At 41.0% G+C, this 21082-nt stretch overlaps 1 protein-coding gene across 6 annotated transcripts in view; it reads left to right on the top strand.

Moving 5' to 3' along the window:
* SEMA6A (semaphorin 6A) overlaps positions 1 to 21082 on the top strand; it is a 127657-nt gene that overhangs the window by 87884 nt on the left and 18691 nt on the right. For 2 of the 6 annotated variants that reach the window (XM_059916922.1, XM_059916925.1), the window contains exons 11-17: positions 1261 to 1392; positions 3570 to 3725; positions 6473 to 6649; positions 7022 to 7162; positions 7249 to 7329; positions 9532 to 9590; positions 11906 to 11926. In XM_059916922.1, coding sequence (XP_059772905.1) covers positions 1261 to 1392; positions 3570 to 3725; positions 6473 to 6649; positions 7022 to 7162; positions 7249 to 7329; positions 9532 to 9590; positions 11906 to 11926 — 767 coding nt within the window. The other 4 variants (XM_059916919.1, XM_059916920.1, XM_059916923.1 and 1 more) reach the window with 4 other exon arrangements.

Raw genomic sequence — 21082 nt, 5'->3', positions numbered from 1 at the left:
CTTTTAGGAAAGCGAGATGTGGAGAGAGTCTTACAAAATTAAATAATGCTGGGGGTTCTGAAATTTCAAAACAAATGGGGATCATTGTCTTATTATAGACTCAATACTGTGAATACACACACACACACACACACGCACACGCACACACACACGCTACATACTTTAAAATTCATCCTGCCACCTTGTTTTAAATAAGCTTTCTAATCCTCTCCCTATTTCTTGCTTTATTAGTAGCACTTCATAATTGTGTTATGAAATTAAAGATGGCATAAAATTCTCCTAATCATATATGAAGTGATTTCCGTATCCTTTCAACATCTGCAAAATCAGGACTAGATCATTCTTTCTCCCTGGATGATGGTCATGCTGCAGAGTGCTTGTGTCTTGCCCTGGATGTTTCTGTGTGCAGTGACCCACCACCTCAAAGCCTGATTAAAACTGTTGGCCAGCCAGTGGCTGAAATTTATTTGATCAAAATCAAGGAATGACCGCAGTCAAAAACAAACATGGGTTTAAGCAGTGTACCTAGATGAATGAATAATTCATGTCTGTTCACCACGATGAAAAAAAAAAAAAAAATCCCAAAATCCTTCTAGGAGTGCCAGGCAAGAATGTAATTATAGGTAGAGATTACTGTCATTATTATTATTTAGCACTTAATAGAGCATTTTATTTGCAAAGTGTTGGTGCTTTAGAGATTTAAATTGTTTAGTCTTATGCAAATAAACAGGAAGTAAACTTTGCAGCGTACAGTGACTAACATAAAATATGGCTGGGTTCCTCACACATACATCCTCACTCCTGAAGTCCTTGGCTTGAGGAACCAAATTCAAAGAAGGAATATGTGAACAGTAGGGGCACTTTTACTTCAAATTTTCACCAATATTAGAGACGTAGAATGTTGTCCAAACATTTTATCTTTGGTTGAAGGATGGATAATTTCAGGGAATTCATGAAACTTATAAGTCACCAGCTCAACCATTCCTCCTTTATAAACAAAAGCAGTGCCAGGCACAAGACATAAAGAGACTTTCTTCTATGATTCTGCTGTAACTAGCCCTTTCTTTAAGGCCACTGATGCAAATTTGAGTCACAGAAACATTCTCCTTATACACTAGGATCCCTTACATTTATAGTGTTCAGGATATGAACATTAAATTTCAACTGCCCGTACTAGGAAAGTTACTTTGGAGTATATTTTCCAAACTGCATGCGTAACTGTTGCGTGAATAACACTTTGTGTGAAATGTCCTACTGCAGCATCCCTGGGTCTGCAGTGTGTGCCTATGACATGCATGATGTCGCCATTGTTTTTACTGGGAGATTCAAAGAACAGAAGTCTCCAGATTCCACGTGGACACCAGTTCCTGATGAACGAGTGCCTAAGCCTAGGTATGTGCAAATATTTATACGGCTTTCTTGAATTTCTAGAAATGGTGCCATTTGCTCCCCTGATAATGAGCATCTTATAAACTGCACACTAGTGCCTTCCATGCTGGCCACGCAGATACAAACGCCAACACAATAGAAAGGCCGGTGAGGCCGTTTGCCTTCATTCCCTTAACCGAAACCCCAAATTACCTATAGTTGTATTCAAAACAGTGACTCTCTAGTCTTTTCCTTAGACTCTCTGCATTGTGTGGATTACACAATGCAATCCTAGGATGACAGGAATCATCTGGTCCAGCAGCCCCAATGGTCTATAGTTGACGAAATTGAGGCCGAGAGAGGTATAAAGTGAGTTGCTCAAGTTCACATCGCTGGGGAGATGATTTCCATCGCCCCTCCCTGCTTCTCTTCAGTTTTACAGAGACCCATGTCTCTCAGCCTTAAAAAAATGTAAAATATAAATGGTGTTCCCTGGATTTTGTGACTAGACTGGATCAGAACTGATCCCGGACTCTGGGCCAAGGGCAGCAGGTACAATGGGCCATTATTAGAATGTCTCTGGTCTGCCAGGTTCTGGTCTGTTTGGGGCCCAGATGCACTGTTGATTCTCCCCCTCCCCAAAATGTGCCCCAGAAGTGCTTTCATGAGGAACCTATTGTTGAGAGACAATACAGAGACCTTTTGGTCCTGTGGAATATCTATCAAATCCTCACACTAAACCAGTTAACTCATTCCTCCTAACTGGGACAGGATGAAACTCTCTCCCAACCCTGTGCCTGCCCTCTTTATGGGGCACACACTGCGTACCTCCCATCACAGCATTCGAAATCTAGGTTATATAGAAACATCCCTGTGTGTTCGGCTTCCTCCACTTAATTTGTGGAAGGAAACCCAGTGTCTTCTAAACTTTTTTAGTTTCCAACTCTCTCCTCCGACATCCAATCCCCCACACAAAACACCCGGCCCAATTCACTTAATTGAACTAACTTAGATAATATGAAACACTGTACCCACGGGAGAAACCCCTACAGTTCATCCATTTTCATCCCCTGAATTAAATGGCATGTGCATTCTCTGTTATTTATGGAGAGGAGACTAGGTGTAAAAAGCATACTCTGGCAACCTCAGATAGATTCTCTAAGTCATTGCCTGGGATTCTTAGCTACCTTCCAGGTAAGCAGGAAGGGGAGTTAAGCTTGAGGGGTCAGGTTTCAGGGAGTACTTATGTAATATGCTTCCCTGGGTATCGAAAGATGGTGTCACTCAGCCGTCACCAGGACACATACTTCAAGTGACTTTCTACTGGTGGCAGCATGTTTGCTTTCATCCTTCCACGTGCTGGCCTGTCTCTCTTACAGATATCTGGACGCTTTCACTGGCTGGCTGGGTTAGTGCCATGAAAGTGTGTGCCTGGGGCTAGACCCTGCCAGTGTTGACAGGGTCCACTTTTCTCTCCTGCACCAATGGGCAAAGCAGGTGTCTGGACAAGACTGGCGCCGGTGTTTCCCTGATCTGACTTTGCTGAGATGTCCCTTGACTCCTAAAACCATATAATTTCTTTTAGAAATGAATTTTCAGTGTCATTGTTCAGAAATTTTAAAAATGCCTTTTCAGGCAAGAATTTCAGTGTAAATGGCTTTTCATACCTACCCAAATCAAACAAAAACAATAAAAAACAAAACCCAAATGTTCTCTGACCCCCTAGTAATGAGAGATGGTTATACTGAGTCTAGCAGGTACGTAAGGCTGGCAGCTTTTTGAACGCCTTTGTTTTCTACATTTGTGAAAAAGTCAGCCCAATTGTCTCTTTTGGTGGAGCAAATGCCTCCAGAAGTTCTAGCAGTGTTTTAAGACAGACAGAGCAGTCCCGGAGACGTGCAAACCAAACCGTCACTTGTTTCAAGCTCCCTCACTGTTTGTGGGGTGGGTTTGTGCTTCTGGCGGGGAAGCCAAGCTGCTCCCAGCCAAGGCTGAACTGTCCTGGCTCAGGCTTCTCTATGGAGTGAGGAGGTGGCCCTGAGGAAATCTAAGCATATTTTTTGGTGGCATTATGCATTGTTCAGCTTCCTCTGCTCAGCCTACGGTATGTTCTCCCTCATGCAATATGCACAGAGAAGCAGTTCATTCAAAGAGTTTGCCATAAAGCATGATATAAGCCCCCTCCCTTTGTTCCTTTTTAGGCCAGGTTGCTGTGCTGGCTCATCCTCCTTAGAAAAATATGCAACCTCCAATGAATTTCCTGACGATACCCTGAATTTCATCAAAACGCACCCACTCATGGACGAGGCCGTGCCCTCCATCATCAACAAGCCATGGTTCCTGAGGACGATGGTCAGGTGGGTGTCAAGCAAACCATGTCCTCACTGGATTCCCCCGTTCCTTCCCATGCTTACGGAACCTATCATCAGTGGATCACAATTTGAAATGCCACAAACATCTTCTGTTATCCTGGGCATTGATTCAGCTCTGAAGTCCCGGGCACATGGGTGGATGCCACCAAACCCCATGACCACATTCCCAGTGAACACAGTTCAGATAGTTTCAGGCTAATTGGACACACGCCAGCAATTAGAGGAAACAAAAATATCTCCTTCTGCGTTAGCCTGTTAATCCCATGTGTGTAAGAGCAGAGGAGCAGTGAAGAGAATTAGTCAATGGATGTAAATACCTATTTGGTTGGACATGGTTGCAAAACATGCTGCAGATGTCATCCGAGCACTGTCCCTAGATTGTTAGCTGTCATACGGAGCATGGACTAACGGAGCATTTGCACAAGTATCCAGCATGAAGGGTTCATACTTCAGCATTTGTTGTCTGGAGTGGTGGCCAACGGAGAAGGGATAGCTGATTAGAAATCTGTGATAGCATTAAATACTCCTCCTTCTCATATTTATTTAGGGCTTATTGCCAAACAGTTCAACAGGCTTTCCCAAGTACCATCCAGTTTTGGCAGTCATCAAACAAAATGTTAATTAACTTTACCACCATTTCTTAAACAGCGACTTTATTGAAAGATATTAAAGTATTGGGTTGGCCAAAAGGTTCATTCGGTTTTTTCCATAAGATGGCTCTAGTAGAACTTAGTTGTCTTTAATTTCATTCAAAGCAATTTTGTTAGACTGTATGTGACAGCTGTCATATCAGTGTGCATTTAAAAAAAGACTTATCAAAATTGGTAAATTTTTGTGTAGCCATTTTAATACTGAAGATGGAAGAAAAAAAGCAACATTTTCAGCATATTATACTTTATTATTTCAAGAAAGGTAAAAACGCAACCGAAATGCCAGAAAAGATTTGTGCAGTGTATAGAGAAGGTGCTGTGACTGATCGAACGTGTCAAAAGTGGTTTGCGAAGTTTCGTGCTGGAGATTTCTCACTGGACGATGCTCCATGGTCAGGTAGACCAGTTGACGTTGATAGCTATCAGATCGAGACATTAATTGAGAACAGTCAACATTATACCACGCAGGAGATAACCAACATACTCAAAATATCCAAATCAAGCGTTGAAAATCATTTCCACCAGCTTGGTTATGTTAATCGCTTTGATGTTTGGGTTCCACATAAATTAAGCAAAAAAAACCTTGACCATATTTCTGCATGTGATTCTCCACTTAAATGTAATGAAAACGCTCCATTTTTGAAACAAATTGTGACGGGTGATGAAGAGTGGATACTGTACAATAATATGGAACAGAAGAGATCGTGGGGCAAGCGAAATGAACCACCACCAACCACACCAAAGGCCGGTCTTCATCCAAAGAAGGTGATGTTGCGTATATGGTGGGATTGGAAGGGAGTCCTCTATTATGAGCTCCTTCTGGAAAACCAAACAGTTTCAACAAGTACTGCTCCCAATTAGACCAACCGAACGCAGCACCTGATGAAAAGCGTCCAGAATTATATGATGCATTAGATAATGCAAGACCGCATGTTTCTTCAATGACCAGGCAAAAACTGTTACGGTTTGGCCGGGGTTCTGATTCATCTGCCGTATTGACCAGACATTGCACCTTTGGATTTCCATTTATTTAGGTCTTTACAAAATTACCTTAATGGAAAAATTTCAATTCCCTGGAAGACTGTAAAAGGCACCTGGAACAGTGACATGCTCAAAAAGATTAAAAGTTTTGGAAAGATGGAATTATGAAGTTGCCTGAAAAATGGCAGAAGGTAGTGGAACAAAAGGGTGAATGTGTTGTTCAGTAAAGTTCTTGGTGAAAATGAAAAATGTGTCTTTTATTTTTACTTAAAAACCGAAGGCAGTTTTTGGCCAACCCAATACTATAATGGCTCTTGCCCGTAAGATGGAAACCATGGTATGTAACTTGCAGAAGGGTCCATGTTTTCCGGTTCCTGCCATGATGCTTAAGGAGAAAAGGGTATCCATGGAGTGTTGAACGGCTATGGGATTTCAGAGAAGGAAGATGCCCAATAGGACTTATCTAGGCAGGCAACAAGACTAATGCCCTTCACCTTTGGCTTTAGATGGATCTTGTTTGGCTTGTATATCCATTTATTTATTAATATTGCCATTAGCACTCTACCTCCCCATCCTTCAGAACTCTCTACCCCTCTGTACACAATCAGAAAGCTTTCCAGTCTGACATTTTGTTGACAAGTCTTGGCACTTCAGAGAAAGAGTATGGAAAAATGGTAGCCGCTGCTTTTCTTTTCAGTGTTCAATGAAATGTTAGCTGTGATGGGATAGTGGCTAGTACTTTGCATTGCTAAATATTAAATGAATTCACTTATTATTTCTTCCCCTTTTCACAGCAGACATCAGTCTTTCCTTGTTGTTCATGAAAGGGATAATTGCTGAGTGGTTTCAGATGGTGATGGCTATGTATTTATTATGTAACTTGGCCTCCACACATACATACCTCTTTCCTCCCCTTGGAGCCATACTAATGCTCTACATATGGAAATAAAGGAGCAGAACAGCTTGAGAGCATTATTCATATGCATATATTTTTCTTGAGGTTATTACTAGAAAGCTCTATCCCAATTGTTTGAAGTGGAAAAGGGGACACTTTAATGAAAGACCAACAAAGAGATAAAAAATGTGATCCTGTCATTTTAGATACCGCTTGACCAAAATTGCGGTGGACACCGCTGCTGGGCCATATCAGAATCACACTGTGGTTTTCCTGGGATCAGAGAAAGGAATCATCTTGAAGTTCTTGGCCAGGATAGGAAACAGTGGTTTCCTAAATGACAGCCTTTTCCTGGAGGAGATGAGCGTCTACAACCCTGAAAAGTGCGTAGAATGTTTGGTTCTTTCCTAGTAATTATTTGTTACTTTATTATCTTTTCCATTCAGAGAAATCATGGCAGACTTAGATTTTATGCACTTAGGTGACTTTTAGTATTATTTGTAAAAATCTTTTCATACATTAAAAGCATTATTTTCTCCTTGCTAATAATGTGTGTGTTTATATAAACACATACATTGTGTGTTTATGTGTATGTGTGTGGGTGCACACATAAGATTCTGTTTCCCGTTCAGTTGGATCAGATTAAGAGATCTAACCTTGTGCGCTGGGAGGTGGGGTGTTAGGGGTGGTGGCAGGAAAAAGAGAACTGACCCAAGAGAGACTCTGAATGATATTATCCTGCCTTATAAAATTAGGTGCAGCTATGATGGAGTAGAAGACAAGAGGATTATGGGCATGCAATTGGACAAAGCAAGCAGCTCTCTGTATGTTGCATTTTCCACTTGTGTGATAAAGGTTCCCCTTGGCCGGTGTGAACGACACGGGAAGTGCAAAAAGTATGTATTTGCCTCACTGATCAATAGAAAGTCCACAGTGCTTAGAAAAGAGTCCTAGGTAGCTCACAGTCATCCTCTTCCTGCAGAACCTGTATCGCTTCCAGAGACCCCTACTGTGGGTGGGTAAAGGAAGGAGGTGCCTGTGCCCATCTGTCACCTGGCAGTAGGTAAGGAGCCCGAGGTGTGGGAGAGTATAAAGTGGCCTAGACGTACAATTAATTGCGCTCACACACACCACCGCCACTCAGCCTTCCGGGCACAAGCCTCATCAATACGACTGCCGGCCGTTCTCCCTCCTTTGCCCATTTCGTAGAACAACCCAACATCACGTGGCAGATTTCCAATTGATTAATCATCCATCCTCACACTAATTAAAAACAGAGAAAAACAACACAGTGGACTTCTAAGTATTCCCTGAAGAGAGGGACAAGACGGTACATGCCTTGATCGTCACAGTGCGAGGACAGCAGAGAAAGGGAGCAAGAGGGTACCAATTAGATTAGTGATGTGGTTTGTCCAGCCATAGCAAAACTGGCTCTTCTAATTGACCACCCAGGGCTGAGAAGAAACTGCGGAGCATTTGTTAAGCAATGCATTTGTACTGCAAGCATAGTGTATACATGCAATAAACCTCTCCCCTGCACTGAAGAACAGTTGACCCTATTACTTGTTAGGGAGTAAATCAATTCTTGGCATTTCTCCAGCAGATCAGCTAGATCAAGCTAGTCTACCATGCACGTGATTTTGATGCTTAGAATCGTTACCCTGACTTTAAATGCCTCGATGGTATTAGCTCAAAGGTTTTATGCTTTTACTTCAGCGGATGTGAAATCCAAAAGAACATTTGGAAAAATATTCGACGCATGTCCTTGACAGGTTATGGCAATTCAAGGAAGGTGCCAGATGGCAGCACAGTTCTTTCTTAGCCATTTCTTCAACTTCCTCTGATCTAAAGGGCGAAAAGAATCGTCCTCACATCACTCTGAGCCCCCTCTCCCATTTGAGAATAGCTAGTCAAACAGACAGGAGGCCATATCTGATGACCACCGCCTGCATAATTTGAGGGAAAGTATTTCCATATACAGAGCTAATGGTAACTATCAAGTCTGACCTGGAAATTTGACTAATGCAAAGGGTTGACTCACCATTTATTATTAGATCAGCTTTGTGAGTAGCAATATTGACCTACCACAGTGTTAAAGCTTTGTATCTTTTCACGGGAACCTTGAAGTGAAGGAGAAAGGATCACAATGCACAGTGAGGGAAGCTGAGAAATGACCTATCTCCTTTTTTTAGTCAAGGTGTGACCAAAAGTAGTAAGACTGGTTTTTAAGAATCATTTTAAAGTCAACATGAGAACATTTCATTGTTCAAAACATGTGGAACTCTCTTTGGAAAGTGGCCTTCAGGGCCTGGTGCATATTGGCTTTCATTACCACTAGAAATCTTTATCCTTTGAGGATGAATTTGATTTTTAATACAACATAAAAACACTGGAAAACAAACATGGTGCATTATTAGGTCAAGGTTTGACTTTCCAAAAAGTTTTCCTATATGGCTCATAAGTAAACTCTGAAGGCAGTTACAAAACAGGAGTTTCAGTTATGGTGTAGAAAGAAGCGCAAAGTTCCCCCCAAAAAGGACAAGACTCTTTTGGAGTATTCCAGTGCGCTTATTTAAAAATCAAAATAGATATTATTAGGATTGATCTTATTCATGGTGTAATAGTTTATACAGCCCAAAGGTGACCTTAAAAGAAGAGTGAGCTTGTAGAGGAGCATGAGGGCAATACTCCTGAGGACTGGGCCTGGGGCAGGAGTGAACGCAACACCTGAGTGGTCTCAGCAAGATGCACCGCCCGCCATGTCCGTCCTCTCAGGGGCCCATATATCCACTGACCATTTGAACACTTTGTTATACAAAGCTACTTCTAAGCAAAGAAACGGATAAAGGTCTAGGAAGGCAAGAGTTGGGGCAAAAGAGAGGAAAATACTTTTTTTTTAATTTAGAGACTTCTGTATCACTTATGTAAGGAGTGTGTGTTAACATGTAAACTTCTCAGATATTTAAGAAATGCTCAGGGCGTCAGAGGCAAAGAGTGATATAGGTAATCCACAAACTAATTAACTCCCTGCATAACACCTGAATTAACTGTCTAAAACATGGCTTCTCGTGGGAGATTCACGAAGGACTCATTTCTGTAAGCTTTGGAGATAAACTTTCTAGCTGTTACCTACTTTTTTTGCACCTGTCACTCAATTTATCAAACTGTGTTAGTTGCTTTAGTGAAACTTAAGATGCATCCTGCAATAGACTCATATCATTGAATTTGTGTCTATCTTTCTTCTCTTCCCTCCTTTTTTTTGAAGACTGACTTTTGAACAGGACATAGAGCGTGGCAATACAGATGGCCTGGGAGACTGTCACAGTAAGTAGAGCTTTTTATCCATTTGGATATTTATTCTATAAAAAAGATGCTTTTATAGACTGGGCTAGAAACATGACCCCACATGTGACACTGAGTACAGCTGCCTCTAAAACATGCATAAATAACAGAAATCACCTTCTAAATATCAAAGAAAACAGTGTGTTTTGAAGCCTTTGTTGCCAATGCTGTTGCCATAAATGCTGGCACCTATTTCATTATCATAATGCTGTGGAACAAATTCACTCTAGAGGATGTCTGCTACAGCAGAGCAGTAAGTTACATCAGCATTTCCATTTAAAACCAGTTTTGCTGTTTTTAAAGATATGTTATTGCCATAATTTTCAGCCAAATAATAAAAAGACTGATCATTGTACTCTAGCTTTTTAATTGAATGGGACTATTTTATTTCTCCTGAACATATCAATTAACAAAATTAATTATTTTTTGAATTAGATTTATGTTTATTACAATTTGCAGTAGAAAAAAATTTCAGAAAGAACCCACTACGTACAAGGTGACTCAAAATAACCTTTTTATAAGAACTGACCTACTATACTAATCTCAGAGTTCATTTCAAAAGTTATTACATGCTAACATTTTAGTTAGGACTTTTTATAAAGGATCCTGGTCAAAGGTCTGCCCAGTTGTCCAGTGATCTGATTAATATCAACATTCTCCTGAAAATGCTTTATTAATGCTAATTTAGAGAATAATGCCATACTCTTGGAAAACATTTAGTTTGCCATTTTTATATGTTGTATGTGATAAATTTCAAGAAGCCTGCATTCAGAATGGCACCAAAAATAGCTCCGAAGGGAATGAAACTATATTACTTCTGATATGTGATTTGATAATGAAAATCATGGATATAGCTCTAAATCTTTGAGCCATGAGTCCTGAAATTACAGATTCTAAGGTGCCATTTAATACCTTATCTTTTCTAGAAAACAGACATAATCAAATAAATAGGGCCACAGACAGCCTCATCTCCAAATTCTTGGCCATATTTTTTTTTGGTTTGCAAATATATACCGGAAAAAGCTTCTTCTTATGTCTTCACACACAAAATCTGAATTAAGAAATCAGCATAGGAGACAGTGTCATCACCAAAAGATCTGCTATGTGTGTGCAATGAAACAATTTGATGTTTGATTTGGTGGCTCTTGATCATGTTGGTGCCTTATGGCCCCATTTTTAGGGAAACGGGTTTCGGTTGGTATGTAGGTCTGAGTGAACTTAATTAGCTGATTTTAGTGAATAATTTTCTCCATATTTTTATGATTCGATGATAGGCATCTAGAAAAATAGGGGTGTCAATTTGGATTGAATAGGTAAATATATGAAAAAGGTGAAAGTGCTACCGGCTCTCTAGAGCATCCACTACCCCAGCAGGCTCACACCACGCCTGGGTCCTCAGGCTGAGCGCGGGGCAGACCCTCAGGCCCCAGGCCAGTGATTTACTCTTCGGTCTCAGTGGTCAAGCCTCTGTGTTTTCGTGTGCTCCGTAACTCGACCCCCACTCCTGCTGAGGCACGTAGGGTGCCTGCTCCAGGCAGGAGGTAATGCCTTTCCTAGTGGCTTCTCTGCTCCTGGGCGCCCACTGGAGCATGACCTACTTCTGTTAGACATATCTAGTCACACACAGGCATTCAAAGGATTTAGATATTTGGTGCACAATGACTCTTTAACAGGAGTTTTAGGGGAAATGAGGAAACCATAAAGAGCCAGTGTCAGAGGCTGAGTAGCAGGCTGAGTGAACAAGTGACGTGACACACAGCGGGGGCACGCGCGTGCGCACACACACACACACACACACACGTATGTTGCCTATGTGTGTGATTTTTATTTTTGTTAATTTCCTAAGACCCCCTGCTGAGTTCAGAACATTGTGATACTGGACAGTTCCTCACAGCATGGTTGGGAGGATGAAATGAGAGAGAATGTAAAGAAAAAGTGCTTTGTAAGTGTGGTCCAGATGTCACTCACTTTATTCACATACACATCCCTCTGTATGGAGTAGGGCTTGCGTATAATCGCAGTTACCATTCCTTCCACTAACTTGCTTTTTCTCTGCCTCTTGGCAGCAAAGGCATGACTTTGAGGAAGCTCACTTGGGAAAGAGATAGTATAAGGATATGAAATCGGACCAAATATGAAGCATCTTCTATTACAAGCAGAAAGTAAAAAGCACTTACTTAGTATTGGGGATCGTATGTTAGCACAGCTCTGTACCAGCTCACTCCCACTTACTACGGAAGTCACACTGACCAGAGTGCTAAATGCTAAGTAACTTACTCCCCCCTTCTGTCTTTCAGATTCCTTCGTGGCACTGAATGGTAAGGAAGATATTACTCATAATTTAACAGCAATGGAAATATATTTGAGAAATCCTGTTTCACTAAACCTCTTGAGTATTTTCGAATTTTACGTTTCTTTTTAAATTAATTTTTAAATTCTCATTATTTTTTATAGACATTTCAACTCCTCTACCAGATCATGAAATGTCTTACAACACAGTATATGGTCAGTTTATGGGTTATTTTTTTTTTTATTCTTCGAGCCATTCATCCTGTGGTAGTTTATAATCTTCATTCCTAAACATCATGGACCAGATTCTTTGCTACTTCAGGGCCCCAATTCACTAAAATTATTCATAGATTTCATGATGCTTCAAAAATTACTCTACATATCTGAGACAACTGACATGTGAGAATGAGTCCTACATTTTTAATCCACAGAACATGAAATATGCCAACCTTAGGGAATTTGGTGAATGCATTTAATGAGTTCTTGAGGGAGAAGAAATTGCTTTTGGACATAAGTACACCCAAGATAAAAGAACAGTGCTTATAACTCATAGGCCATAGCTCCTTAACTGATAGATAGTATCATTCCCCAAAATGCTGACTTTCATAACAATACCCTCTGCAGGGAAATCTATACAGAGTGCAGATACTAAGTTCTTATTAGGCAAAACTTTCCAATACAGCCATCGAAATTTAATCACACGAAGAGTATGAATATTTAGACCTATCTTCAGTGAAACATCTTTAAATGTATACAAGGAAGAGTGACGCAGTGGAAATGATGTGCAAACAGGATTTACCCCATTGTTCCTGCTCTGAAATATACAGACACTATACTAAACAAAGCCATTAAGTCCATAAACAGAGTATTCTGAGCTCTTTATAAGAAAAGTTAAACTGTAGTTGAAATGTTCCAGTTCCATTTCTCAAAGCCTCCCCAAATGTTTATTAAGGTAAACTATTCATGCGTTTTTTAAAGATAATGAACAACATATATGTAATGGGAAATTTAAGCTTCTGCATTATAATGGGGACTACAAGCTTCATTGATACACAATTTATAACTTTTATGTTTAAGACACGTAACAATAACAGCTCTAGGTCAGTCTTTAAATGTAGAGGTAGGTAATAGAGGAAGGGGACAAAATAAAGAAAAGAAAAAAAGAGGGAAGAAAAGCAAGCAAGGTGGATTCAGGATTCAAAGAAATAGTTCAAGATGGCTACAAATACATCTAATAGCTCTGTGGAAACTCTCACTCCTGTGTCTAATTAGCATAAATAAAAAGCCTCTTTGAAAGTCCTAAAGACTATCTTATAAACTGGGGCTGTGCAGATAGGGAAAACAATGCCCGGCTTCTCCTGTCGTGGTGAAGTGAGGCAGCATGGAGTAGATGAGCCCACTGGATTCATCCACCTTTACCATTCTCTCATCTATGATTCAAGCCAGAATATCAAACACCAACAGCTGGAAGAAACATTTCTCAGGAGGCAAGTGTCATCTAGCTTAGCTTGCCCTTCACAAAGAGAACCCACTTCGCATCTGCACTTCTCCAATATCATACTTTGCAATCATTTCCTATAATTGAATAATCTTTATCAGATACTGAGAAATTCAGGTCTGGAATCTAATTGAACCAGTAACCCCAGCATTCATCAATAGTACTAAGGCCGATTTTAACTCCCAGGCAATTTCTCATATAGATAGAATAATTAAACCATGGGATGCTCTTTATGAACAAAAAGCACTCTTCAATTTATGGATTTCTCTTACTGCTTTTACAAAAGGAAAGGAACTTATTAATTCCTCCATGTTAACACTTTAAAGAACAATGCCCATTCGCTCGGTCAGTGGTTTCTGTGATGAAACTAAAGAAGAGTTGGAATTTTCCTTTCAACTAATGATCCTGTCCATTTCAGGCTCAATCTCTCCGGTGTGAAGGGGTTAGAGGATTAATTGACCATCAACATGAGGGCTGGTCCAGACAGTACTTGCAAAAACAGAGGAGACTTTCTTTTCACAAACTACTGCAAGAGATGCTTATTTTGGAGCTAATAAACCTAGAAGAGATTTAACTCATTCATTTGCAGACATTAGTTTAGTGCTTACTATGTGCCAGGCACTGGATTAGGTGCTATATTTGAACCATCAAAGGAAAAAGCAAATTGCTGTTTTTATGAGCATGGATGTAGACTAGGAAGCCAACCCCAAAGTCCAAAATCCACCCACTGTGTCTAGCTGTGTCCTTTGCATGTTCCCATAAAAAGTTCAGTAGCTGAGTACAGACTCATAGGGTGACCCGCAGAACCAGAACTGCCTAACTCTGAAAAAGGGATCGTTCAATAAGCCATGCAAACTCTCTGTGTGGCAAAAGCTCTGTGCAACACCACTTACATATACAAGAACCCTTTTTTAGTGAATTGGACCCTGATTATCTTCCTTCTCTCATCCTCTCTTGTATTGATTTAGTGTCTCTCCTGTGTCTAATTGGGTACAATCATTGTTAATAGGTTAGAGTAGTTTGAAGGATCTCTAACCTCTAGAATTACAAAGACTTGTAGATATAGAGAAACAATATGATGCATATTAAAGTTAACTTTTTAAATCTATTTCTTTGTATATTATAAGAATAATACATCATAAGCTCCATTGATTAAAATATGACTTTTCATACTGGATTAACAAGTCAACATTATAGGTTCCAAATTGTTGACACGTAATACCATATCCACAAACGATTGCCTATTTTTGTAGCATTATTTTGGTTACGGTCTCTTAGGGAATGCACAAAAACAATATAGCCTGTAGAATCAGATTCTAAGAAGGAATATAAGTGATTTCCTTTTAACAGTTGGAGAGGTAATAATAATACACCTCTTTGATTTCAAACTGAGGATGGCTGCTTAATGGCGCTTTTACATGGTAGTTCTAAAATTCTTGAGAATCAGGCATTGCTTTCTCCGACAGTTTGCTTCACCCGTGACACACGGTGCCTGTCCTCAAGCATAAGTTTAAAAGATTACAAACCTCATGCTGTTCTATTTTTTTTCCATTTGAGTACATCAGATGCATGGTTTCTCTAGATTTACATGTAGAAGATGGAGATGTGGTGGGTATTAGACTAACACTTTAGCAATAGGCAGGAGCTGATTTCTCACATTTCCGTGAAACATTTTCCTACCTAACTACCATCTGGTCCACATTAATTTCCTCTCATAGCCATAGCTTTCCATTACCAATGAGTTTTCCATATATTTGTAGCATATGGTCCAGGAAATCTTTCCACAGAGAATGTGTCCCTTAGGCATGTATTTCCCCTAGATTACCGTATTAAGAAATGTTCTCCCTAAACCATACTTATGGCATCACCATAAAATTGCCCCTTGAACACAGTTAAATTGAAAGTGCTCAAAATGCATATCAACTCAGGTAAAAGAAATTCTTGCTACTTGGAGGAGAGGCTTCTTTTTTTCCTTCCCCCCTTTCTGACTCCCTGAAGCTATTTCTAATTGTTTGCTTAGGCTGGGTGCTGAAGTCTCTTAGGTTGACTGTATATTGCATGAGAGCATTGCTGAATTCAAGAGTAGAAAATAGAGGCTATATTTTAGACCTCAATATAAGCATAAAGGAAGTAAAAGAAAGTCTGTATTTCCAATTCCAGGTTAATAATTTTCCTACCCTTGTTCTCTTACCAGTATTGGGAGATGAGATGTGAAACCCAGAAATATAAAAACAAAAAGTCTAGATGCAAGAATTCTTTAGTTTTAAATGAACAGGTTTTTAGCAGTTGGATAAGAACTAGACTATTTGCAACAAAGCGGATGTTTGAAGCTGTTTAAGAGCCAAACAAGCTCTACACAGAAAGGGGCCTCTTAAATGTTACCAAAGCTTTGTGGTAACACTTTAAGTGTGGAGCTTCCATGGAAATCCTATAGCTTAGATAAGCCACTTGGCTTGCTTGCTTTTCCCCACTTTATTCATACACACACACACGTGTATGTGTGTGTGTGTATACATAGTATGTAATTTATAGTATTAAAGTCTCCTAGGAATCCAACTTCCAATAATAATTGTAAAAAAGAAGAATGCAGTGCATTCATTATAACCTTTCTTTCTGGTGGCTAGTATCATATTTACCACATATGCGGTGATCACAGCCCACGGCTGGAGCCACTTGTGAATCTGTCCTACTTTCTACCAAAGGCACCAATTACACATTCACAGTAGTTTCCCTGATGTCTTTTTAAAAATTGTTCAAGAGGTTGCTATAGGTAAGATGCTTTAATAAGCCAAAGACTCTACTTGAAAATCACAGAGAGGTTATTTTTTATTTCCACCAGAGAGAACAGGTAGTGGGGCTTCTTTAAATCATTGTGACAGCTTAGATCAAAGCACCAGATATGATCTGCATTTAACCTTGTGCAATGATGGGAGGGAAAGCTTAGAAATGTGTTCACAGGAAACATTCAGTTTCTGCCATAACTCCCGACCTGGCCATTCTTCCTCTGGCGTTATCCTCTGGTAGGCCACTCTGGACCTCAAAAAGCTTTCCCTTTCTAATCTGAATTGTATCAGTCAGTGTGGCCTCAAAAACCACCTCTCACTAGTATGAGTCATGAAACCATGAAACTAACTTGGTTGGAATAAGACACAAAAGGCACAGCCGTAACAACATGGAGCACTTGAGGCTTCTGTTCCAGGAAGGAGGGGGTGGGAGCAGATCCCTTTAGAAAGCAGTCACTTCCCCCACAAAGAGGAATGCCTGTGAGGCTGAGTTGCAGCTGAAAACTAGACACATCCTCCATGGGAAAGGCTCAGGGCAGCTGAGTTGTTTGTGACGGGGCAGAGGCTCACCCACTACCATAAACCTGCCCCATCAGTCACAAATGCTGTCCCCAGAGTGGACACATTCGACCTTAGTGCTGCTATGAGAATATACCAAAGAAGGACTCTGATACTTCTTGAGCACTTACTATGTGTCAGATACTGTTAGGAACTTTCAACATGATGTCACTTTATCCTTCCAACACTGGGAGGTAAACGACATCATCTCCACTTCGTGCACAGGGAAAACCAACCGAGGCCCAGAGAGCTTAAGTGATTCCCTCAGGCTCATCCAGCAAGCAGCCGAGACAAGATCTGGCCCTTCATCCTCTAACTACAAGTTCAAGGGGTCTTCTGCTGAATCCTACCCACCAGTCTTGTTATTTCTAGGACAATCTCCTTTGAGTCTTTTACAGCCAGCGTGGGTGCCCAACCTCCTGGCCTCTGAGCAAAGGGAAAGCGGGTGTCTCCGGTGATGTTCTCCCTAACTGTATTTGTGATGAAAACAGGGCACTCCAGTTCCCTCCTGCCCAGCACCACCACGTCCAATTCGGCGGCTCAAGAGGGCTATGAGTCTAGGGGAGGAATGCTGGACTGGAAAGAGTCACCTGACAGCACAGACTCTTTGGGGGCAGTGTCTTCCCATAATCACCAAGACAAGAAGGGTAAGGCCTTGGAAGTACCTCTTCCTCTGGGGGGAGAGGGAGGGAAAAGCGGGGAGGACTATGGAACTGCTTCCAGCTGAATCACAGCAGCATGTAAGGAACGAACCTCCAACACACTACGATTGAAAGCGTCTCAGAAAAGGCTGCAACCCAATCCTCTATGCTAGGCTTGATCCACAATGATGCCCTGACCAAGGAGAAACCACACAAAACAAATAACACATCCTCTAAGCTTCCTCCACCCAAGAGAGGCATGGCTTGGCCCAAAGCAGACACTGGCTCCTGAGATCCCTTTCCACTCCTCTTAGCTCATTCAGTGATTTTTGGATCCTCTCTTCCCCCCATAATGGGATGGAATGTGGTGCAGCCTTCGGCAAGTACACGTAATCAAAGTAAAAGCCCGTTTAATCAGTGAATGGAGAAATAGCAGAGGGAAGTCTTTTCTGGCTGGTAGCATCCCTCACTCTCGCATGGTGCTGAATTCGAATAGAGCTGAGGTCCTGAGACGCACTTAATTGCCCTCAGAGGATAACAGCTAAAACAAAAATATGTTATTTAATCAAACAGAATTGCTATGCATTTAAAATGGAAAGGAAGCTGCACTAAATGAAAGGGACTCTACTGTGAACTGTCCTACATTCTCCCTGGCTTGCTTTGCTCAACTAGAGACAGGAAATGTCATCTCTTTTCTCGCCATTTGCTGCTTCTGGTAACACATCCTACTTTAGTTGCAGCTGCAACCAAAGAGGCCTTTACTTGTCCAAAAAACAGTCTTGTAAATCAGAGACTGAAAAGCTCGGTTATGTTGCGAGCTGTTTCCCCCCATTCAGCCTTGTTTACTTCTATATGTTTTCAAGAGTTTCATCCAAGCAGGGATTTGAGTCTCAAGGGCAGAGCAGCCACAGGGACCCTTGGAAGACAGTCTCTATCATGTCTTCCCCCAGGGTTTTCTGTATACGTATTTACATCTTTACTTTTAGAGAACGTTTGCTAGGCAGACTCACACGCTAAATTTTCATCTTTTTTTTTTGTTGTTGGCGGCTCATCTCCTGAGAATGTCGTACCTTCTGCTGCTACATGCCAAGCCCAAAATGGGAAGATGTAGCCCTTTTAACTTGTTCTTTTTTTTTTCTTTTTTAAGTCTTTACTGAATTTGTTACAATATTGCTTCTGTTTTAGTTTTCTGGCCGCAAGGCATGTGGGATCTTAGCTCCCCGACCAGGGATCAAACCCGCATGCCCTGCATCGGAAGGTGAAGTCTTAACCACTGGACCGCCAGGGAAGTCCCTTAACTTGTTCTTTAATATATCCCCTTAATCGATTTTATTATTCTTCCATAACTTCTTATTGTTAATATGTCCTGCCCCAATCTTTTTTTTTTTTTTAAGTGGCTTTTGTCTCAGTAGCCTCTAAATTGGTGGGATCCCTGCTCTTAACCATCACAAGAAAGCACCAGGCCAATTTGTGATGGGGCAGGACTATCACAGCAGGCCACCAGCCCCAGCATGTGCCATTATTTGTTCTGTGTGGCTCCCGACCGCAGATGTGTTAGTCTTGGCCGAGTTCTCAAGAACAGACAACACAGTAAAAATCACTTTGTATTTGCCCACTGCAACTTTCTGAAACACCAAACAGCCTTTCCAGTAAAGCATTAAATATGTCAACCAAATATCTGGCTGTTGGTTACAGTCATTTCCTCTTCACTTCACTGAGACGGAGGGCGTGAATTTTCTCCAATCGTTAACTCTCCCGAGGGATGGAGGTTATCAAAGAGTCCAATTAACACTTTGACAGATCATTTTAAAATTCGGCATTGTTCATTCTCTTGGGCCTTATTATGAATATTGACAAAGCTGGAAGCAGTCTACAAATTGTCAAACAATGGTGGCAGAGGTGATTGCATGGTGTTCAACATGATCACTGCTCTCGTGCTATTAACTCCTTGCCTTGCCCTGTCAAATTTGAGCTTCATTTTTGACAGCTGATGACGTGTGTATTTGATAGGGCAATGACAATGAGTTGTTATGCAGAAACTTTAAAAATAAAAAAGTAATGTAGCTTAATGTTCCTTTTGTCATGATTTTTTATGATTTTTAATTTCCATTTTGCTCTGAAGTGTTCTTCTGTTTAATGTTCATGATTTATTTTGAACTTTTGTTTTGTTTTGCCAAGCACTGTGTGGTATGACTTGGTGATGGCGTTACTCCGTTGGAAAAGTCTTGTTTCTTTTCTGACTCATGATTACGTCCTTTAACTTGACCCAATCTGTGATCCCCTCGCTTCTTTCCATTCCCTGACGTGGGTGCCTTAGTGATGTCACATCCGGGTGCGCAGCACCTCCTGGGATGCAAGAGTTTAATGGGGTTTCTGCGGGCCTCTGGTGGGTGCTCTTTTCACTGGGCCGATTGTCTTATGGGAATGTGACATTTGTGTGCCCCAGCTTTAGGAGCTAAATATACTCTGGAACTGTTTCTAAAATACCGCACATTTCCCCGCTACGCAGAAAATGTGTCTGCTGACCAGCTAGCTGAGGAGGAGTCAAGTGTCCCATGCCCTTTCCATTTTGGCTGCTGAAAAAAGACCAGTGAGCAAACGAGCCCAGAGCTCTGCTCTGCAGAAATGTTGAGCACCACTGGGTTGATCCCACTCCTGGTCCCACCTCATCCTCCAAACAGTCCTGCATTTCCAGAGTATGTTTGCTTGTCTTTTTCTTTCTTTTCCTTGCTGTGTCTTTCGTCTTGATTTAATCCTGTGCGTCCCTCACGTTCTGTCAAAGCACTGTTCCTCACCTTGCAATCTAACCCCCTTCTGCTACCATTGTTCTTAGCCTCCCCCTTTCAAAATAATAGACCCAAGCCCTCTGCCCCTCTGTGGAACGTTCCAAGGCTCTTTCCTTCTACACTGGGGGTAGCATTCCGATGCTGTACGTATATATATACTAACAAAGCGTGAGAAGAGAGCTACAAAGCACACAGAAGTATTATCACAGAAAATGAAGTAATTTTCTCGCTCAGTAACTGGCCTTGTCCTTCATTACCCTACTGGCCTTGTCTAATATCTCTTGTCCTTGCTGCTTTTCTTTAAAATTGCCTGATATCTTTCAAGCCCTAGATTCATTAGTAAAAACACAGCCAACTGCCCTGTTTTATCTCTGGCTCCCTAGATGTCTGGAGCCTCTACAGCCAGCCCTTTAATCACCAAGTTGATAAATTAGAAGCAGCCCTGGCTACTTCTTTCTTGGTTTTGCCACATTTAAAAATATATATTATTTATTCATCCTATAACTATTGAGGTAGTAATGAGTAGTTACAAAGGGGCTCTAATTACATATGAATAAGAAAGAAAATCCAGTTTATTTTTAGATCTGGCTTGTCTCCCCTCACCCCCCTTCCCACAGCAAAAGAAATAAGAGCTTTCTTTTCTAGGTTAAGCAATACTGAGAATTAATAGCCACTCTTGTGCCTCTTGTTTCTGACCAAAAGTAATAATCCTCCAAAACCTGATTTCCAAGAAGACTGCAAGATAGGTGAGGAAATTAGCCAGGGACAGATCTGCCAAGAGAGCTGTGTAGCATAAGTGTCTAATGTAATTGTGGACCACTGCCACAAAGACACAAGAATAACTCAGATTAGAAGAAAATCCCCTACTTCAGAGTTTATTTTCTAAAGTTCTTGTGAGCTCTCGAAAAACTGATGAAAT

This window comes from Balaenoptera ricei, chromosome 3 (genome assembly GCF_028023285.1).
Source record: "Balaenoptera ricei isolate mBalRic1 chromosome 3, mBalRic1.hap2, whole genome shotgun sequence".
Lineage (NCBI taxonomy): Eukaryota > Metazoa > Chordata > Mammalia > Artiodactyla > Balaenopteridae > Balaenoptera > Balaenoptera ricei.
The sequence above is the reverse complement of the archived record's forward strand: the minus strand, read 5'-3'. Positions and strand labels throughout refer to the sequence as shown.